At 39.1% G+C, this 19,579-nt stretch overlaps 1 protein-coding gene across 7 annotated transcripts in view; it reads left to right on the top strand.

Moving 5' to 3' along the window:
- FRY (FRY microtubule binding protein) overlaps positions 1-19,579 on the top strand; it is a 331,529-nt gene that overhangs the window by 127,223 nt on the left and 184,727 nt on the right. For all 7 annotated transcript variants that reach the window (XM_032880008.1, XM_032880011.1, XM_032880009.1 and 4 more), the window contains one exon: positions 19,251-19,304. In XM_032880008.1, the coding sequence (XP_032735899.1) occupies positions 19,251-19,304 (54 nt within the window). The remainder of the gene's footprint in view (positions 1-19,250; positions 19,305-19,579) is intronic.

Raw genomic sequence — 19,579 nt, forward strand, 5'->3', positions numbered from 1 at the left:
AAGATGTTGTTGCTGTTTTTACCCAGAACCCAGGCAGGGACCATTGGAATATCTTTTTATCTTTCTGTGCCAGTGGATAGATTTTTCGCCATGCTTTGTTTCATTTTTAGTACCAGAATTTCTGTAAGTGCTTTATTTCCAGTGTCCCACCTCTAAAGGCCCACAGCTTTGTTTCTTGTCCCCAAGTGGGCAACAAAAAAAGCCTCTAAGGCAATGAGACCAATAGTCTTCTCTCCATGCAGCCACTGTGTCACCTCATGTCTTCTTCCTTTTCATTTCCCTTTTCCTTTCCAGCGAACTTATTTCTGTATTAAAAGAAATAATAATAATCTTACATTTCATTCAATATTATGAAGTGTTTGTAGCGCATGAGATTTTGCGTTACCTTAGTCCATTTTCTGGCCAGTCTTCTGCAGAATTTTTGGTTTGCTTCCCACACAGGTAAGGCCAGGGTGGGCCTTTGCACTGTGAGGCTCATGTGCAAGCGGAAGTTCCATGGCAAGGTGGAGTGGCCTCAAAGTGCATAAAGGAAGAATGAGGGGATTCTTACCAATTCCTCTCCGATGCTGTCTAATGGATCTTCCCTAAATAGAACCCTGTCCCCTTCATTTCCTTCTTCAAAACCTTCATTTCATACCCTTTCATGCCTTGATGTGTCTACAACCTGTCTTACTTCCCTCCTGCGCCTTTACCAACACATGTTTCAATATGTGCTTGCCTGCCACTGTGCATTTCTGCATGCTGTCTCCTTCCTGGATGGCCGCTTACCTCTTCCTCCTGCCTGTTTTTAGCCTATGTTTCAAGGTCCCACTCAAGTACCTCATCATCTGAAAAGGTTTGCTTGATTTCTTCCCTGCTGACTCCATACAGCTATGTAGATGTGAATATTCACACCTCTTAAATCTCTATCTGAAGCACTATGTCATTCTCTCAAGCAAACAGTACCATGTTTATTGAACTAGAGTATTAAAATAGGCTAGAATAGAAAATACCAGACGAGAGATGTCTGGGTGGCTCAGTCAGTTAAGTGTCTGCCTTCAGCTTGGGTCATGATCCCAGGGTTGGGATTAAGCCCTGCATCAGGCTCCCTGCTCAGTGGGGAGCCTGGTTCTCCCTCTCCCTTTGCTGCTCCCTCTGCCTGTGTGCAAACTCTCTCTCAAATAAATGTCAAATAAATAAATAAATAAAAATCTTAACAAAAAATCTTAACTAAAAAAAATAAAATATCAGAGTACATTATAGGTTTTAAGGGTAAATAATGCTTTTTAAAACTTTGAGTCATCTGTATATATATCAAACCGTAGGGTAAAATACATATTTTCTTGGCAGGTAGGTGGGAGATACATATTTTTTAAAGCTGGAGAAACACTATACCAGTCACTAAGTTCCTTAGGAGCAATAACTATGTCTGATTCATCTTTCGCGCGCACACACACACACACACACACACCAGGTCCCCCTGTCTAGGACTCTGCTTTATATACTATAGACAGTAAATAGTTTTTGAGTAAATGAATGAGTGACTTTATGATAAATGCGTGAATAGAGCGCTGGATGAATAGATGAAACAGTATAGTAGCTTAAAAGAAATATGTTTATAGGAAACTGCTTCTGAGGGTTTTCTTGCCAACCTCTAAACTGGTAACAATGGACTTTGTTTTGTCCTTTGTACTCCTCAGCTGATGATGCCTCGTTTCTGCTGTGTATAAGAGATACTGATTCTCAGCCTTCTGTCTTGGGGCATCTAAGGATACCTCATTATTCATTGATACGGTCACCTGCTCCCTTCTTCACCTTAGCAATATGTGTAGAGGAGAGTCAGGTTGACTCCTAGCAGTTGGATACAGTCTCAGAATGTGCGTTCCCATTATCTATGAGTCTCTCCATTTACATGGCATCTGTCACTGCAGTCACAGGCAATTACCTTCTCAATAACCTCTTTCAAAAACAAGACTCTTCAGCTTTTCAAAATCAAGAGCACCCATAAAATTGACTTTGTAGATTTAACGGACAAGAATGGATAAAGGTAAGGACCAAACAACTTTTCATTCAATCTAATCTGAATTTGAATCCTGATTCAACCTCTTCAGTGTCCTGTGGCCTTGAACCAGCCAGTCAATCTCCCTTTTCTCTTATTTGCTAAATTGGAGTAGCAGAACCTAACACACTGAGCAGTTGAGAGGGTTAGAGGTAATGTGTGGAGCTCCTGATGTAATCCTTAGCACCTACTAAGTCCTCAGTCATGGTTGTCATCATCGTCGTCACTCAAGAATTAGTATCAACTAACCAAATCTGGTGTACTTCTTTGGAAGTCTGCCTGGTGCTTCCTCTCTTTGTGCTTGTTCAAAGGGAATGGAGACTTGAGTGGCGCAGTTGGATGCCTGCCATTGGCCATTCACTGTTCCTGTCAGATGGTTGTTCTGAACTCTGCATGGCTATGAGAGAGACCCTGCCAAAGTTCATTTAGGCAGACTTGGTCTGGATCGTGTAGGGACTTGTGCTCTGGGAGGTGACAGAAGCAAGCAAATAAAAGTACACAAGAGAAGACAGCACCTCCACGATCTTACTGTATCTGTATCACCAGCAAAAATACTTGAGGCTTACCATGTATATACTGTGAAAAACTAGAAAGTGAAATCAGGGATTTGAATTGAGTCCACACGGAATGGTTTTCAAAAGATTTCCAGGAAGAAATGTCCTGGGTTCTTGAGAGTAGGGGTCTCTAAAACCAGTAGGAACATCATCACGCCGGGCCACTCTGGGAAGCCAGTGGCCCAAAACATGAAAGGCTATATTATTCAATGAAGTAAAGCAAGTTCAGAAAATTTCAAGAATTTTCTTTTTCTCATTCATGTGTTTACATTTATTGAAAACCTTAGAGGGAGAAATACCTGATTTTCTTAAAGTGAGTCATCAATTCAAACTGATGTTCCTTTTTCCCCCATTTTATTGAGATATAATGACACACACACATATATATATGATATAATGTAACATTATGCTAGTTTTAGGTGAATTCATTTTAGGCAGATTAGTGTTAGTTTTAGGTATATAACACGATATGAAGTATATGTATACATATATATGAATATGTATATTGCAAAATGATTACATAATAAATGTAGTAACATCCATCACTACACAGTTAAAAAAATATGTTTTCTTATGTTGAGAACTCTTAAGATGTACATTCTTGGCAACGTTCAGATATACAATAGTGTTGTTGCTTGAGTTGCCACACTGTACATTAAGTCCCCAGGACTTATTTGTGTTATAACTGGAAGTTATAACATAACTTCCAAGAATTTTCAACCACACTCCTGAGGCTGCCTCTTTTGTCTGCCCTCCTTCCTTTAATTTGGCCGGCAAACAAGGAACCTGATTTTACCTAGCCTGTGCTTCTAACAAAGCATCTAAATGTGACCCATCATTGTTTTCTTGCCTATCAAATGTTGACGACCAGGCACAAATTTAGTTCTAAAGTATGGAATAAATATAAGCATGAATTCTCTGCATCTCTGGGTGTATTAGGTCCCGTCTTGGCAAATCTGCCCTGGTTTAAGCTTCCGGTATCCTTGCAAGGAACTGCAGGAGAAACCAAATCGGGTATTGGACCAGGGGTTTCCTCTAGATCTGTAGTCTGTCAACATAAAAGGTCAACAAGAAGAACAAGAAATTCTGATTTGCCTAAGACTTATTCAGAATGCAAGTAATTTGTTCTCTACTTTGATTGAAACCTGGAAAAGAAAAAGATCCGCATACAACTTCAAAAGGAGAAAACACACCTGACTTTCATCTTGTCTTCTGGCAGAACCTATGACTGAGCAAGAGGGCGGTGCTTGCCTTCCTCTCATGTTCTGGAATTTAAAAACACTTTTATGATGAACAGTGATATGGAAATGGGAGAGTTTATCATTGGGATTGCTTGAGCCTCGAGAGCACCTCACAAAATAGTTCCTGGGTGAGACACAGGCAGGAGCCTCCAGATGTTGTAGCTGGCTTGAGCTTTGGAGCACAGGTGTAGGGTGCTAGACACTTATTTTTTTTTAGGATTGTATTTATTTATTTGACAGAGGGAGAGAGATCACAAGTAGGCAGAGAGGCAGGCAAAGAGAGAGGGGGAAGCAGGTTCCCTGATGAGCAGAGAGCCCGATGCGGGGCTCGATCCCAGAACCCTGAGATCACGACCTGAGCCGAAGGCAGAGGCTTAACCCACTCAGCCACCCAGGCGCCCCATAGACACTTATTCATAATGATGCTAACTGTGTTGTTGTGGAATGGAGACTTCATAACCGAACATGCTCTAGCAGGTTTGCTAACATAAAATAAACAAGGCAATTTCTGTTGTAATATAAGACTAAAAGTAAACTAGAAGGAACACACAATATTTTCTTGTTGTGCAAGTCTTTGAAGAATGTAGGATGCCAGTCTCTGTTGCACCACACACCATGATCTGGAATGAAATATGTCATGCCGTAAGACCAAACCTGTGTGAACACCAGTCATGGCCAGCTGGCACCAACATTGAAAGGCCAGGCAATTAGCTAATGACAGCATTACTGCACGCTAACGTTGTTCTAGGTTCAGGCAGTAACGTCTGTTGACAAACCTTTATTCCTTGGCCCAGTGTCTCAGGCTTCCAGCTCCTCCTGGGTGCTGATGTCACAGGGTTGGCATCAAGACAGTTTTCCCATTAACCCTGAAGGTGAGCAGGACGTGGCGCTGTAACAGTGACATTGGTAGCCTGCCACCAACAAACTGTATATGATGAGTTGTTTGTTCTAGCCATTTGAATGTATTCGACTGTGGCTCTAAGTAACCAAGGCCTTTGGCAAGTGAAATACACACCCGCCTGTGCTTCCTCTTATGATTTTGGACCGGATCCAATGAGTTAACAGATCAAGGTTAGGATACAGTCTATTTGTAGTTATAAAAGAGCTTGTGTTTTCACCTTTAGCACATACAAAGTTTGAATAATCAGCTGTAATCCTGTGTCTCACCTCTTTTAATACCTGAGTTATTGACAGACTGCTCAATACCAGAAAATATCAGAGCTTTTAATCAGGAACCTTTTTAGTATTTAAGGAATTTGTGAATTAGGAAATCATGCTTACTAATTGAAGAATAGAATTACTGCCTCTAATGAAGTTTGGGTCTTTCTATGGTAGATCTTCCTAAAACCTATTCTAATTAGTCATGTCTGTAGCCTGATAGCTAGTCACTAACATTGACCATGTGATATTTAATGATATTTCACTGTGCCCAAATTTGCAAGTTGGTGGGATTTCTGAACTGTTGTACATGCCTATCTTCCTCTCCTAACCAAATGTTACATGTCTGTTGACTAAGGTTGTGTAAATAGCAGAACACCAGCTTTAAGGCCTCTCAGCATCAAATCCTCCCTATGGATTTGAGTCGGCTTCCCAGAAGGACAAGCAGCTAGTGCTTTTAGCCACACTCCTCTTTAAACAGAGGCCTCTCTTGCTTTAGTAAATCTAATAAGGGAAATTGAAAGAGAATGAAAATAATTTCTAGATTGAGTTCCCTGTTGAGTGTAGTGATACTATTCAAACTAATGCTGTCCTAAAAGGAGACTAAGAAACCATTCTTGTCAGGTGGGAAATACTTTTATTACACTTGACAAAGTACTGGCTCATTGTCCAAATTACAAATAAATAACTTTAAAAATAGCAATCTCTTAGCAAAGCACCTCAGCCTGGCCCCCTTTACGTAATCTACAAAGGCATCCACTGGAAATCTGGAAACTCACCCTAAACAGAAACAGAATAGTATTAGCAGTTAAAGCCAGAGGTAATTGTTGAAAGGTTTCATTTAGCTGCCGAATGAAGTGATCTTTCAGATGAGCTCACAATCTCCCGTTTTTCTGTACACTGCTCAAATTAAAGTGTGTTTTCCTTATTATGAGTATTCTTGGAATCATAGAGACCAAAGCATTTCTTTTGTGGTTGTTAAGTAGGACTTCTCAGCGGTAAAATGAAATTTAATGCAACTTGAAAGTAAAATTTCAATTGAAACTTACAGCAAATAAATTATATATGCAAAGTATTATGAAGTAATTTTAAAAAGGGCTTTTCCCTTGAGCTTCATAGTATCCAATTCAGTTCATCCATGGGTAAGGCCTTAAGTTTTATATCCGGTGACTTTATGAGAAAATTATTAGTTTCTTCTTCTTGAGAATACAAAACCAGGGGAAGGTTGTTCCTCAAGATGTTTTCACTCTGATTCTTTCAGATTATATGCTTCCTTTTACTATTTTTGGAGATTTCATTTCAACACAAAAGAATGTTTGAAAATATAGCATCATATTTTAAAGTAACAGGAAATGCCAATGAAAGCAAGTTCAATAATATGACATAGTAATGAGCACTGAAGGTCCATTTGGACACTCACTATGATTATAATATGTCTATGTTTCCAGATAACATTTTGCATTTTGACATTCCTAAAGTGATTAATACAATTTTAGGCAGCAACAAGGCTTTACTGTAGCATTTTAATAATTTTAACCAGCTTTAGTCTGGATTTCCATAGGTCATGTTAAAAATAATAAGACAGGTTGTTAGATATTTTTGATGGTCACTGATATATAGATCTCGTACTCTCTAGCTTAAATTATTTTGTGAAATACAGTATCCCATTTGATGGCACTTGATGATGCGTTTGGGGATGTCTGCTCAATTCATAAGCTGTAATCACATAAGTGGGGCTGGAATGTTCTAGTGGGATTTTCCAAGATGATTGAGTTGCTGAGCTGAGGAATGAAAGTCAACAAAAAGGAAGTCAGGTACTATAATCTTTAAATATTTTTGATTGACCTAAAATGGATGTATTGCTTTTTATTGAGATATATTCACTTATCCATAAAATTCACCCTTTCAAAGAAAGCAATTCAGTGAGTATTCTCAGGTTGTGTAGCTCTTGCCCCTGTCTAGTTCCAGAACATTGCCTTTTAATAGCACTTTAAAAGATAGAGTAGGTACATAGATTTTGATCTACCTATTTTTCTATTCTTTACCCCTGGAGTTTGCCTTTTAACAGAAAACTAAGTCTTTTTTTCTTAGCTAAAGTAATTGGATCATTTATGTTTTGTTTGTTTTGTTTTGATCTTTTAAGTTTTGACTAAGAAGTTTTGTGTGCTGATGAATTGGGGTATGTAATGAATTTTATGTAATGATAATCATGGAGAAGATGCTCCCTGAAGCACCAGGTAGAAATAGCTTATGTAGAAATTGAAACTTTAAGCTACTTAATGGATGGTAGAACTTCAACAGAAATGAAAATGCTTATCTATGGATGCCATCCTGATTCCAGAATGGCAGCATTCCTACTTCACTTGGGGTTTGCTATAGCTGTTGGTGCAGATAATGGCCTTGGGTGACCAGATTCCACCTGAGAGGAGACTTGTCTGCAGCATTGACTGAAATGGTCTTTACTCATCAGCATCAGCTTCTGACCTTTCAGTAACCCCTGAGGAAGTGTGTAGCATGGATTCCTTCCCATCTAAATGATGCTCCACACATACCACATTGGTCAGTCAAGGTGTTCTAAATAAATCCAAACTTGCCCAGTGACCCTGGGATCAATGTCTCACCTCATAAATAGCAGCTCTGTGGTTTCATCCATACCCACTTGCCCAAGATTTCCTGGGATTCCCAGTGGGCAGAATAACATATTATGAACTCCTCAAAGGCCAACAGAGCCATGCTCATGTTCAGGATAGATGAGCTATGACAAGAGAGTATGGGAACAAGGCAGTGGTTCCCATTCCTAAAGCGAAATCATTACCGTCACAGTTGCCTCCCCTCCTCCATTTTGGTTTCCAGGAACATAAAGTCCCATTCAGACAGTTTAAGAATTCTTCTTCTCATTCATCTAATGAAGAGTTTTATTTTAAATCAGCATCACTGTAGAGTTTACATATGTTCAACTGCAGGGGTTTTTAAATCTATGGTTTGATGAATTTTAGCAATTTCATACACATGTGCCTGCACCACCACAATCCAAATGCAGAACATTTCTGTTATCCCAATGAGTTCTCTTGTGCCCTGTGCAGGTGAACCATATACCACCACCCCTGGCCTCAGGCAACTATGGATCTGTGTATAGATTTCCATTTTCTAGAACTTCATGTAAATGAAAGCCTTACAAAATGTAGTCTTTTGTGTCTAGTTTTCTTCACTCAGCATAATGTATTTGAGTTGCAGCCATTTTTTACTGCTTATTAGTAATTCATCTTCATTGCTGAGTAAAGTTCCATTTAATGTATAGACCACAATGTGTTTATGTAGTCACCTTTTGATGGGTATTTGGGTCAACAAATAATTTTTGAGTACAATTTTAACCAGCACAGCTCTTGATATCCATAGATCATGCTAACAATTATAAGAATGTATGTTTTATAAGGCAGTTTTTGTAATAGCTTATGGATAGACACATAGTTAGATAGTATTTTTCAGCTTCCAAGTACAAATGATTGATGCTGTGTATTATACAAAAAGATGTAGAACGACTACAATTTTTTGCTCATCTGTCATATTTCAGGCTCACTAATCTTCATGTTAACCCTAGAAGGTGGATAAAAATAGTAACAGTCTGTGTTTACATATAGCCTACTCAATGCCAAGCACTGTTGTTAATACTTGAATAATATTAACTCACCTAATCTTCACGTCAACATCATGAGGTAGTTACTTTTATTACCCCACTTCACATACAAAGAATTTAAGCAACTGTTCCAAAGTCACACAGTTAGAAATTGGTGGAGCTGACATTCACCATGGATCATCTATCTCTGGGACTCTTGATCTTAACCTCTATATCCATGGCCGCCTACATTTTTAGTCAGAGAGGCTAAACCTGAGAGATTTAATAAGACAGACCAAAGGTGGAGTGGTTAGGGTTAATTCCCCAATTCAAATCCTAGCTTGATTGACGCTAAAGTCCAAGCTCTGATCTACTTGGGGAATGATATGTCCTTGAATAACTAGGATGACATTGGTTGGGTACACAAGAGCTAGAGAATATCAGAAGAGCTATGGAGCAGTGGAACTGGGCTGTCACTTCTCATAGGAGTGATCAGGGAAAGTGTGGTGGGATGAATGAACCTTGAAGGGCGTATAGGATTTTTTTTGATGAGAGTTGGTTTCACTGGGTCGGAGAAGGGTGTGTGTGTGTGTGTGTGTGTGTGTGTGTGTGAGTGAGTGAGTGATATGTTAGTAGTGACAGAAGAAAATCAGAACATGACTGATTTCAAGTCTCCAAGGGCAGCCCTGGGGATTATAAACATTTTAGAAGAAAGACTAGCCTATCAAGGACACAGAGAAGAGATGCCTAAAGAAATAGGAGGAGAAAGGGTGGAGAAATGGGGGTGATTCAAGTGAACAAAAGGGAGTCTCATTGCAGCTGAAAGATCTGAAAGAAAACTACTGAAAAATGGCCACCAGATTTTTTATTTAGAAAGTCACTGGCACCTCTAGGGAGAGTATTTTTAGTGGTGATGGAAGAGACAGATTGCTGGTGGTTGAAGAAGGGGAAGAAGGGGATACAGGACATACAGACCACTCTTCGATGAACAAAGATGAGTAGGGCATAGTAAAACCGCGAGTATGAGGTCAAGTCAGACACTATGATGAAAAGATCTAAGCATGTAGACAACAGAGAGAAAGAGAGAGAGCCCACAGATGAGGGAGGGTGACATTGGGGGGAATGAGGAGCTGGCTGATGGAGCAAGGTCCCAGATGAGGCAGGGAAAGATCCATCCACATATACTGAATGTTCATTTGATGTAGCCTGCACCATTAGTTCAGTGTATGGGGACCAAAAAAAAAAAAAAAAATTTTTTTTTAAAAACCAAAAAATAAAGTAGAATGTAGCCCAGAAACAGATGAGTGAAGGTGATACCTTACATTTCTTGGACCTGCCATTGTTTCAAAAAAGAAAAAAAAAAAATACCTGTGGGAACTGTTCTTTTCTTCAATTAAAATGAAGATTAACTTTGTAGCTGAGTTTAATTGAAGTTTCCCCTCTACTGTTCAAATAATGGATTTGAACTTGGGACTGTTGGACTTGGCAAAGAAATAGGCTTCACTGAAATTTGCAAAGCTGGCTGCAAATAGAACGGATTCTCTTGAGAGTTTTTAAGGTTGTGGGTTTTTTTTTTCTCTTTTTTAAGTGCCAAAATATTCTTCCAGATTTGAATCTGTCCTCACAACTCATATCATGGGGTACTACACAGCACATTACATGCTAATACCTTTAACTGATTTGAGATACTCCCTATATCATTCACTTGATCTGCAGATTTTTTTTTTCATTATTTTGGGTGAACAGAAGCATATATTGTTTTGTTTAAAAATTTATTTTAGGGGTGCCTGGGTGGTTCAGTCACTTAAGCATCTGCCTTTGGCTCAGCTAATGATCCTGGGGTTCCTGGGATTAGCCATGTCCAGCTCCTTGCTCAGCAGGGAGCCTGCTTCTCCCTCTCCTTCTGCCCCTCCTCCCTGCTCATGCTCACATTCTCTCTCTCTCTCACACTATCTCCCTATCTCTCGCTCTCTCTGTCAAATAAATAAATAAATAAATAAATAAAATCTTTAAAAAATTAGTTTTAAATTCAGAACAGAATAAAGGGAAACACGGATGTGTCAGTTTCCACAAGAATCCTTCTTCCACAGATCTCCAAGTGTTCCAAGTCCTGCTTCTTAGTCTTATCAGAAAACTAGTGAGGATGCCATGGGGTGACGTCACTTTTTACCTGTGGACAAACCAAGACAGTCTCTCAGGCTCCCACTTATAAGTTCAATGATCCCATAATTGCTCCTCATGTAGGGAGAGTCTTTTGAGGAGAAATAGTCTGATACTCAAAACTGTGCATTCTCAGACTCACTCCTTAGATGTCTCCAAAGTTGACTCAAAGCTGCACCAATAATATCTGAAGAGAAAAATATGTATCAAACATGAAGATATTTTTTTTTTTAAGATTTTATTTATTTGACAGACAGAGATTACAAGTAGGCAGAGAGGCAGGCAGAGAGAGAGGAGGAAGCAGACTCCCCGCTGAGCAGAGAGCCCCACGCGGGGCTCGATCCCAGGACCCTGAGATCATGACCTGAGCCGAAGGCAGCGGCTTAACCCACTGAGCCACCCAGGTGCCCCATGAAGATATTTTAAACGTGTTTTTCTTTAGTTCAGACTAGGTGGGGTACCTGCTGCCCTGAGCTGGTGGCTCTGGATGAGATGCTTTAGTGGCATTTCAACAGTCGAGCCCTCAGCTCCTTGCTCTGAGGAGCTGTCACCACGCGATGGGGCAGCTCGCTACCCCGCCCCTTCATGTTCTGGAGACCCGAATTGTGGTGGTTCAGTTCTGAAAATTGTTAGCTCCTCAGATCAGACATGTGGATTATAAAATTTCACTGCTGATAGCATCAAAACCCTGGAGTCAACTATGCCAAAACATATTCTTATAACAAAAACACTGTCGTGTCAAGACTGAGAAGCTTGGTGGTGGGTTTTGTTTTGTTTTGTTTGTAAACCATCCCACCATTAAATTAAAAGGTTTCCTCTAAATTAGATATTAAGAATTAAAATCACTATAATAGTCTTAGACTTTTATTTTTTGAGAAGAGCAATTCTTATAATGTTTTGGTTCTTTTTTTTCTACTCTCTGTAATACGGCTTTCTAGTTATACTTGGAAATTTCCAGGAAGCTAAAATTGAAGCTTAAATAATGTTAGTGGGAGTGTACATTACCCTAAAAAAAAAAAAAATGGGTAGAACTTAGTTTCAGCTCCTAAACATTATGAAAGAGGTTACATATTTTAATCTGGTCTAATTCCAGTAATAATGGTGTTAAAAGGAATTTCAATTGGTAATGACTATCAGTTACTGAGTACTCTACAAACTATTCATTTTTCTGTTCTCTGAGATTAGGTTGATATTATTTATCTTCATTTTACCTAAAAGTTATCTGAAAGTTACAGACATTAAGTAAAATTCATATGTTTATAAATAAGGGGACCTAGCTTCAAACTTGAGTCTCTGACTCCAAAGCCCATGCACTGAATCACTACATCCAACTGCTAAAATTATTAAAAGAGATTAAGAGATCTCATCTTAAGCAAGATTGGTGATGTATTTAACAAATCAAATAATCTCATATAACTAGAGACATTGCTGGCTTGCGCATTTATTGAAATATCTCTGAGGGCAATAGTTTGGATCTTTTTAGATTAGCAAAGTCCTACTGTATGGGACACCTTTGGGATTTTTTTTTAGGCCCCTAAACATTCAGATATGGAAAATGATTTCTTGGGGTACCTGGGTGACTCAGTGGGTTAAGCCTCTGTCTTTGGCTCAGGTCATGATCTCAGGGTCCTGGCATCAAGCCCCGCACCTGGCTATCTGCTCAGCAGGAAACCTTCTTCCCCCTCTCTCTGCCTGCCTCTCTGCCTACTTGTGATCTCTGTCTGTCAAATAAATAAATATATCTTTGAAAAACAAAAAAGAAAATGATTTCTTAAATAAGCCCCTGGTATTCCAGAAATAGAACACCTTTTGATACATGAGCCTTTTCTAGACTTGTCTAACTGCCCCTGCCCTGTCTCATAGGTCGTTTTTCCTCCTCTAGATTATAGAGAGGCCGAGTGTGAAAAGACTAGAAGGGAGAATGTAGCTAGCAGACATTGAAATTGTTTGGAAATTGAGGGAGAAGTCAGTGGCCTTCCTCTGCCCTTTTCAGGTAGATACAAGACATGGAAGAGTTTTCTGAGTTTATGTTTTCTTAGGGGAGACGGGAGCTTCCCAAGTTGTGAGAAGCACAAATAAAGACCTTTCTCTTTTCTTATGGAAATACTCAAAAACCCTTATAAGGCTCTTCATAACAGGAGAAAATCCCTCTTGGGTGGGTGAGGACAGCAGGGCTCTCTGATTCAGAGAGCGCAAATTCAGAGAAAAGCCCACAGTGCACACAGAGCTGTGTCTTGCTTCTCACACAGCAGGCAACATATCTGTTACCCAAATCCTATCTGTAAATGGAAAGCAATGGGGAGAGGGTCCCTTCTTCAACCCCATTAGGTAAAGATAAATGGTTGGATAAGTGCTATTCAAATAAGTTTTAAGAAGTAGCTTATACTATCTTGAAAACCGAGATATTGTTAAAAAAAAAAATTAAGCAACAACAGAAGCGATGCATCATGTTCTCCTGTTTTGCGTTTGTTTTTCTTGTGGAGAATTTCAAACATCACTAAAGTAGGGAAACAGTAAATGAGCCAGCTTCAACAATTATCAACTCACAGCCAATTTGGTACACTCTCCCTGCACTTCCCCTGAATATTATTTGAAACAAATACTAGAAACTGTATTATTTCATCTCTGAATATTTCAGCATGTACCTCTGAAAGACACTGTCTTTTAAACAAAACAGCTGTATCATTACCACACCTAAAAGATTAGCAGTCATCCCTTAACATCATCTAATAGCCAAAGTGTTCAGATTCCAATAGTCTCATGAATATCATACTTTTTAAGAAACAGATCTTATTTTCCAACCTAAGATCCTCACATTGCAATCATCTTTAAAAAAGAAAATAATCAACAGGCTTTCCTCCCCTACCCCCACCACCGTTTCTTATTTTTCCCCCTTGCAACTTATTTATTGAAAAAAACACTTTTCTTTCCCTCGGAGTTCCTTTCAGTCTGGGTTTTGTTGATTGCATCCCTTTGGCATAGTGTAACATATTCCTCTAACTGCTGTATTTCCTAAAAACTGGATCTTGCTTCAGAGGCTTGGTCAGACTCCGGTTTGGTGGGGTTTTCTGTTTGTTTGTTTTGGTCAAGACAGTTTCATAGAGTTCGCTCTCATGAGAAGGGACTTAATGTCTAGTTGGTTCTTTTCTGTGCTGCTAGCAGCCACTGGCATTCAGTGCCAACTCTCCCGACGTTTTTGGTTTGCTCCACTCTTTATTCAGTGTCCCCCAGTGAGCTGGAGCTTCTGGGCAAGGCTAAGGTCTCCCAGCTTTGGACCACTAAGAATTTTCAAGGACCCATCACCCCAAAGTCAAGTTTTTTTCACAATGATTTTTTTAAATAAACATATTCAATTCAATTAATGAATGTTCAGTAAATAAGTAAAATTGCTATTAAAATAAAAGACAAATTTTTAAAAAATTTAAAAGCACACTGTTCTAAATTGGATGAATGAGACCATTGTTTTGAGCCTCTTTTGTCATAGTCTTTTTCTACTTGTTCTTTACCCATTGTTTCTTCTGTGTTGATTTCACTTTACTACTTATTTAATGCTCTTTGGGAACCAGGATGTCTTGAATATGCAGACCTTGGATTCTTAGACTCTAGATTCCATGCAGCTGGTCTCCTGCAAGAGAAGCTCAAGCAGAAGCATGCTTCTGCAGTTTATCTTGCTCTGTATTCAGAAGGCTCTCTTCTGAGCTGGAGCATGTGTGCCTCCCTCCTCTTCTCTCTTCTCTCCCCCCTTCATACATTCTTCCCTAACTTTCTTCTTTTTCTCTCTACTTTTTATTTAGCCAGCTTGATACTCTCTTTTCTAGGTCTACTTTTAAGCCTCCTGACACTGATAAAATCTATGTCAATGCAAAGAAGTTATTGGGAATGGTGAAATATGAGCTTGGTTCTCTGTGCCCAGAGCTATCTTTCCAAATGCATAGGCATATATTCAGTCATTTAACAAACCCTGGCAAGAGTAGAAAGCCCAGATATGGACCCTCAGCTCTATGGTCAATTAATCTTTGACAAAGCAGAAAAAAATATACAGTGGGAAAAAGACAGTCTCTTCAATAAATGGTTCTGGGAAAATTGGACAGCTTTGTGTAGAAGAATGAAACTCGACCATTCTCTTACACCATACACAAAAGTAAACTCAAAATAGATAAAAGACCTCAACGTGTGGCAGGAATCCATCAGAATCCTAGAGGAGAACATGGACAGTAACCTCTTTGACATCGGCCACAGCAACTTCTTTCAAGATATTTCTCCAAAGGCAAAGGAAACAAAAGCGAAAATGAAGTTTTGGGACTTCATCAAGATCAAAAGCTTCTGCACAGCAAGGGAAACAGTCAACTAAACAAAGAGGCAACCCATAGAATAGGAGAAGATATTTGCAAATGACACTACAGACAAAGGGCTGATATCCAGGATCTATAAAGAACTCCTCAAACTCAACACACACAAAACAGATAATCATGTCAAAAAATGGGCAGAAGACATGAACAGACATTTCTCCAATGAAGACATACAAATTTTTTCAGACATGAAAAAATGTTCATCATCACTAGCCATCAGGGACATTCAAATCAAAACCACATTGAGGGGTACCTGGGTGGCTCAGTGGGTTAAAGCCTCTGCCTTCGGCTCAGGTCATGATCCCAGGGTCCTGGGATCAAGCCCCACATCGGGCTCTCTCCTCCACAGGGAGCCTGCTTCCTCCTGTCTCTCTCTCTCTGCCTGCCTCTCTGCCTACTTGTGATCTCTGTCAAATAAATAAATAAAATCTTAAAAAAAAAAAAAAAAAAAAAGAATGGCCAAAACAGTAAACAACATGTGTTGGAGAGGATGTGGAGAAAGGGGAACCCTCTTATACTGTTGGTGGGAATGCAAGTTGGTGCAACCACTTTGGAGAACAGTGTGGAGATTCCTTAAGAAATTAAAAATAGAGCTACCCTGTGACCCTGCAATTGCACTACTGGGCATTTACGCCAAAGATACAGCGGTAGTGAAAAGAAGGGCCATCTGTACCCCAGTGTTCATAGCAACAATGGCCACAGTTGCCAAACTGTGGAAAGAACCAAGATTTCCTTCAACAGATGAATGGATAAGGAAGATGTGGTCCATATATACTGTGGAGTATTATGCCTCCATCAGAAAGGATGAATACCCAACTTTTGTATCAATGTGGATGGGACTGGAAGAGATTATGCTGAGTGAAATAAGTCAAGCAGAGAGAGTCAATTATCATATGGTTTCACTTATTTGTGGAGCATAAGAAATAACAGGGAGGACATGGGGAGATGGAGAGGAGAAGGGAGTTGGGGGAAATTGAAGGGGTAGATGAACCATGAGAGACTGTGGACTCTGAAAAACAATCTGAGGGTTGTAGAGGGGCGGCGGGGTAGGAGGTTGGGAGAACCTAGTGGTGGGTATTAAGGAGGGCACGTATTGCATGGAGCACTGGGTGTGGTGCATAAACGATGAATTCTGGAACACTGAAAAGAAATTTAAAAAATAAATAAAAATTCAAAAAAAAAAAAAACCACCCTGGCAATAAGTCCCAACTATGTCCTAGGCATGTGGGGAGAGGCAAGTTGCAACACAGTGGAAATGCTAACAAGAATAGATGCAAACAGAGTTCCATGTGACAACTAACAGGTGGATCTGAGGGAGAACTGAGAAAAGGCTTAATCTTGGGAGGAATGTTTAAACTAGGTCTTCAGAGAATATGATGAAGACAGCATGTTTGTGTAATATAGTTAACATACCTTTACACTGCTTTTCTTATTCTGTTGAAGCACTGAACCCAAGTTCTTGGCTAGTGGACATAGATGACTTTTGGGTATAGCAGCAACTTGTCATGTTTCCTTCATATGTATGCAAATATATATAAGTTTAAAATATCACCCTCACTGGCATTCCCACCCAATTAATAGTGGGAAAAAATTGCCTTTAAGCATGGGAAGTTCAGGGTGTGGGACTTTCACAGTCACCTTACCCCACTGCAGCAGGATCCTGTGTTTCAAGTATTAGTGAAAGAAGTTTCCCCAGATATGAACTCCTGATTTATTGCAGAAGTCTGTAGATCCACAGGTGTGCTATTCATTATCCTACAGCTGAGTAAATTACAATCTCCCATATAGATGTATTCCTTTTTCTCTGATGTATATAAAATAAGTACTGTTGCTAGTATAGTACAAAATTTCTAAAATTATCATTGAAGGCATAGTATGAGCTCTCTGTCATTATGTAAACTTTGAAACAACAGATACTAAAACAGAATTACTCTCTTGTATGTCTGGAGGTATGATTGTGTGTTTTATAATTGAGAGTTCCTGGGAAATTTTTGACATTAAAAGGGGTTTTTAAAAAATACAAAGAATGATGGTCACACAATATCGTGAATGTCCTTAATACCATTGAATTGTGCACTTAAAAATGGTTACAGTGGCAAATTTTACATCACATATATTTTGCCACAATCAAAGAGTCTATGAAAAAATTGTTTTTAACTGACCACAAAACATACATGCAAATCAGGAGATCTCCTATTTGAAGAAACTGGATTATTTTATTATTTTATTAATTTGGCAGAGCTTTAGCCATCGCCGAGCAAGGCTGTGTCCTGTAACCTTTAGGTATCAGAGCAGCAGAGCATCCTGAATTTCTGGGGCTTGTAGTCTAGAGGGGACAGCACTTAGCTCATCCCTCATGCACATGTAATCGCACGTGATTCTACACTGTGATGTGACTTTACACTATGGTAAGTGCTGTGAAAGGAAAAGTGTACAGAGCTTTGCAAAGTGTCTGAGGGTTGGGAGTGTGGGTACCCCTGGTGTTCCGAGAAGATGCACAGAACACTTCTCTGAGGAAGTGACAGTTGGACTAAGGTCGGAATAATGAACAAGTAGAGACAACCGTCCTAAGAGGTCATTGACTACTTTTCAGACTTTTCTCCTTAATGGCAGGAACCGTGTGTTCCTCAGCACTCCCCCAACAGGTAGCAGGGGGCACGTGGTGAGCCCCCAGTTACTGTTGAGTGGTGAATAAATAAAACAGTGAGTAGAAATGCATCTACTGGGTTTGTTCCAAGGGTGTTTGTGGGACCTGGCACCACCCGTCGTCACGTCTTTAATTTTCATACTTTTAATTTAACTGGTTTTAAAAAGAACTTCGGATGACGTTACAACCTTCGCGTATACAGGAAATACTAAACGATTTCATTGTGAAATTTGCCTTTTTGTATCATCAGCTGAATCTGGGGCTTCTTTAATTGTTCTTCTGTGTTCTCACCTATGTTTTTGTATCCACTCTCCCACCAGTGTGTTCTAGATAGCATACTTTGAAGAGAAAAATGTCTGTTAGTGCTTAAGAACACCGCTTTCTCTTTATTTTAAGAGAATACACATTTAGAAGCTGTATATTTTGCAAAGGAGACAGAACAATTGATTTTTATGGTTTATGGTTAAAGATCAGATACCCAGACTAAGTCCACTGTTTGCGTGGGCTTCTTCAGGAACAAAGACTCTATGGGGTGCATGGAGGTGGGTTTGCCTCTGCCTTAGTTGTATATTACCTTTTCAGGTGGAGGAGAAGATTGCAGAAGTGAGGTAGGGAGAGAGGGAGAGAGGGTCTGTGTGATTGGCAACATGCAAATGAAGTCTTTTATGACATCTGCACTGGCTAAAGTAAAACTTACTGTTGTTTCCATATATAACTTTTACATGATTTCTCATCCTGAATCAGATTTGGGAACAGTATTAACTCCTATATCAAAAACAGAAAAGAAAAGGAAAACAAGGGACCCATAAGGATAAACCGTTGTCCTTAAAATGTCCTGCTAGAAAGTCAGTTGAGGCCTCCTAATGTAAACAAAGGTGTAATGATTAGGAAAAAGGATTTCGGTAGACCTTTGTCACTGCCCAGATTATTTCCACAGAGATTTGGATATGGCATAGTCAAATAGCATGCCTCAAATTTGCAAGTTACACATAGTAAGTGTATTACCAGTAGAGACCTTATTTTGTTTCTGAATCTAGGGACTTGAAATAGTGTATCACTTTTGGCTTTTTATTATATGTCAAGTACCAGCATAGATAATAAAATTTTCATATGGATCCTGTAGGGTTTTTTTTTTTTTTCAACTTTTTATTGAATGTCAAGTCCCAGGATAGACAGTAAAATTTTTCACGTGAATTCCATAGTTTTTATTATGTAGTTTCCATTATGTAGTTTCCATTAAGAACTCTGGATCACTTAGAACATCAAATTTTTAAGGTTTTGGTCAAAGAGGTATATGTTAAGACAGATAGTAAGAATCACGATAACAAACACTATATATTAAGGTCAGAATAGCTAAGGGAGAGTTTTTCCTTTAAAAATTGGTACCTCTCCCATTAAGGGAGAAGTAAATCAGAAAAATTTTAACAATAATGGTACTTTTTATGCTGTTTAAGAAAAAGTATCTATTAATTTATTCTTTTTCTTTCTAGGAAAAGCCATTGACAAAATCTCTACAACGTGGAGAAGATCCCCAATTTGACCAAGTATGTAATAAGACGTTATATACATATTATATTGTGGTTTTTATTTATTTCAAAATGCACAAAAGACAAGGGCTCAATGCTCATTATTAGTGTATTGATTAACTTCCTCAAAGAGGATACAGGGATATGATTTTGGGAACTGTGTCTTTTAGCTTTTGCAATTATGGCTTAAAGCAGGCATTCAGTAGCTGTCTATTGATTTGAACTGGAAAGAATGGGAATATGTTGGGATAATCCAAATAAGCCCTCAACTGATCATTTCCTAAATCTTTATA

This window comes from Lontra canadensis, unplaced genomic scaffold, assembly GCF_010015895.1.
Source record: "Lontra canadensis isolate GAN:19392208 unplaced genomic scaffold, GSC_riverotter_1.0 scaffold67, whole genome shotgun sequence".
In the NCBI taxonomy this organism is placed as follows: Eukaryota; Metazoa; Chordata; class Mammalia; order Carnivora; family Mustelidae; genus Lontra; species Lontra canadensis.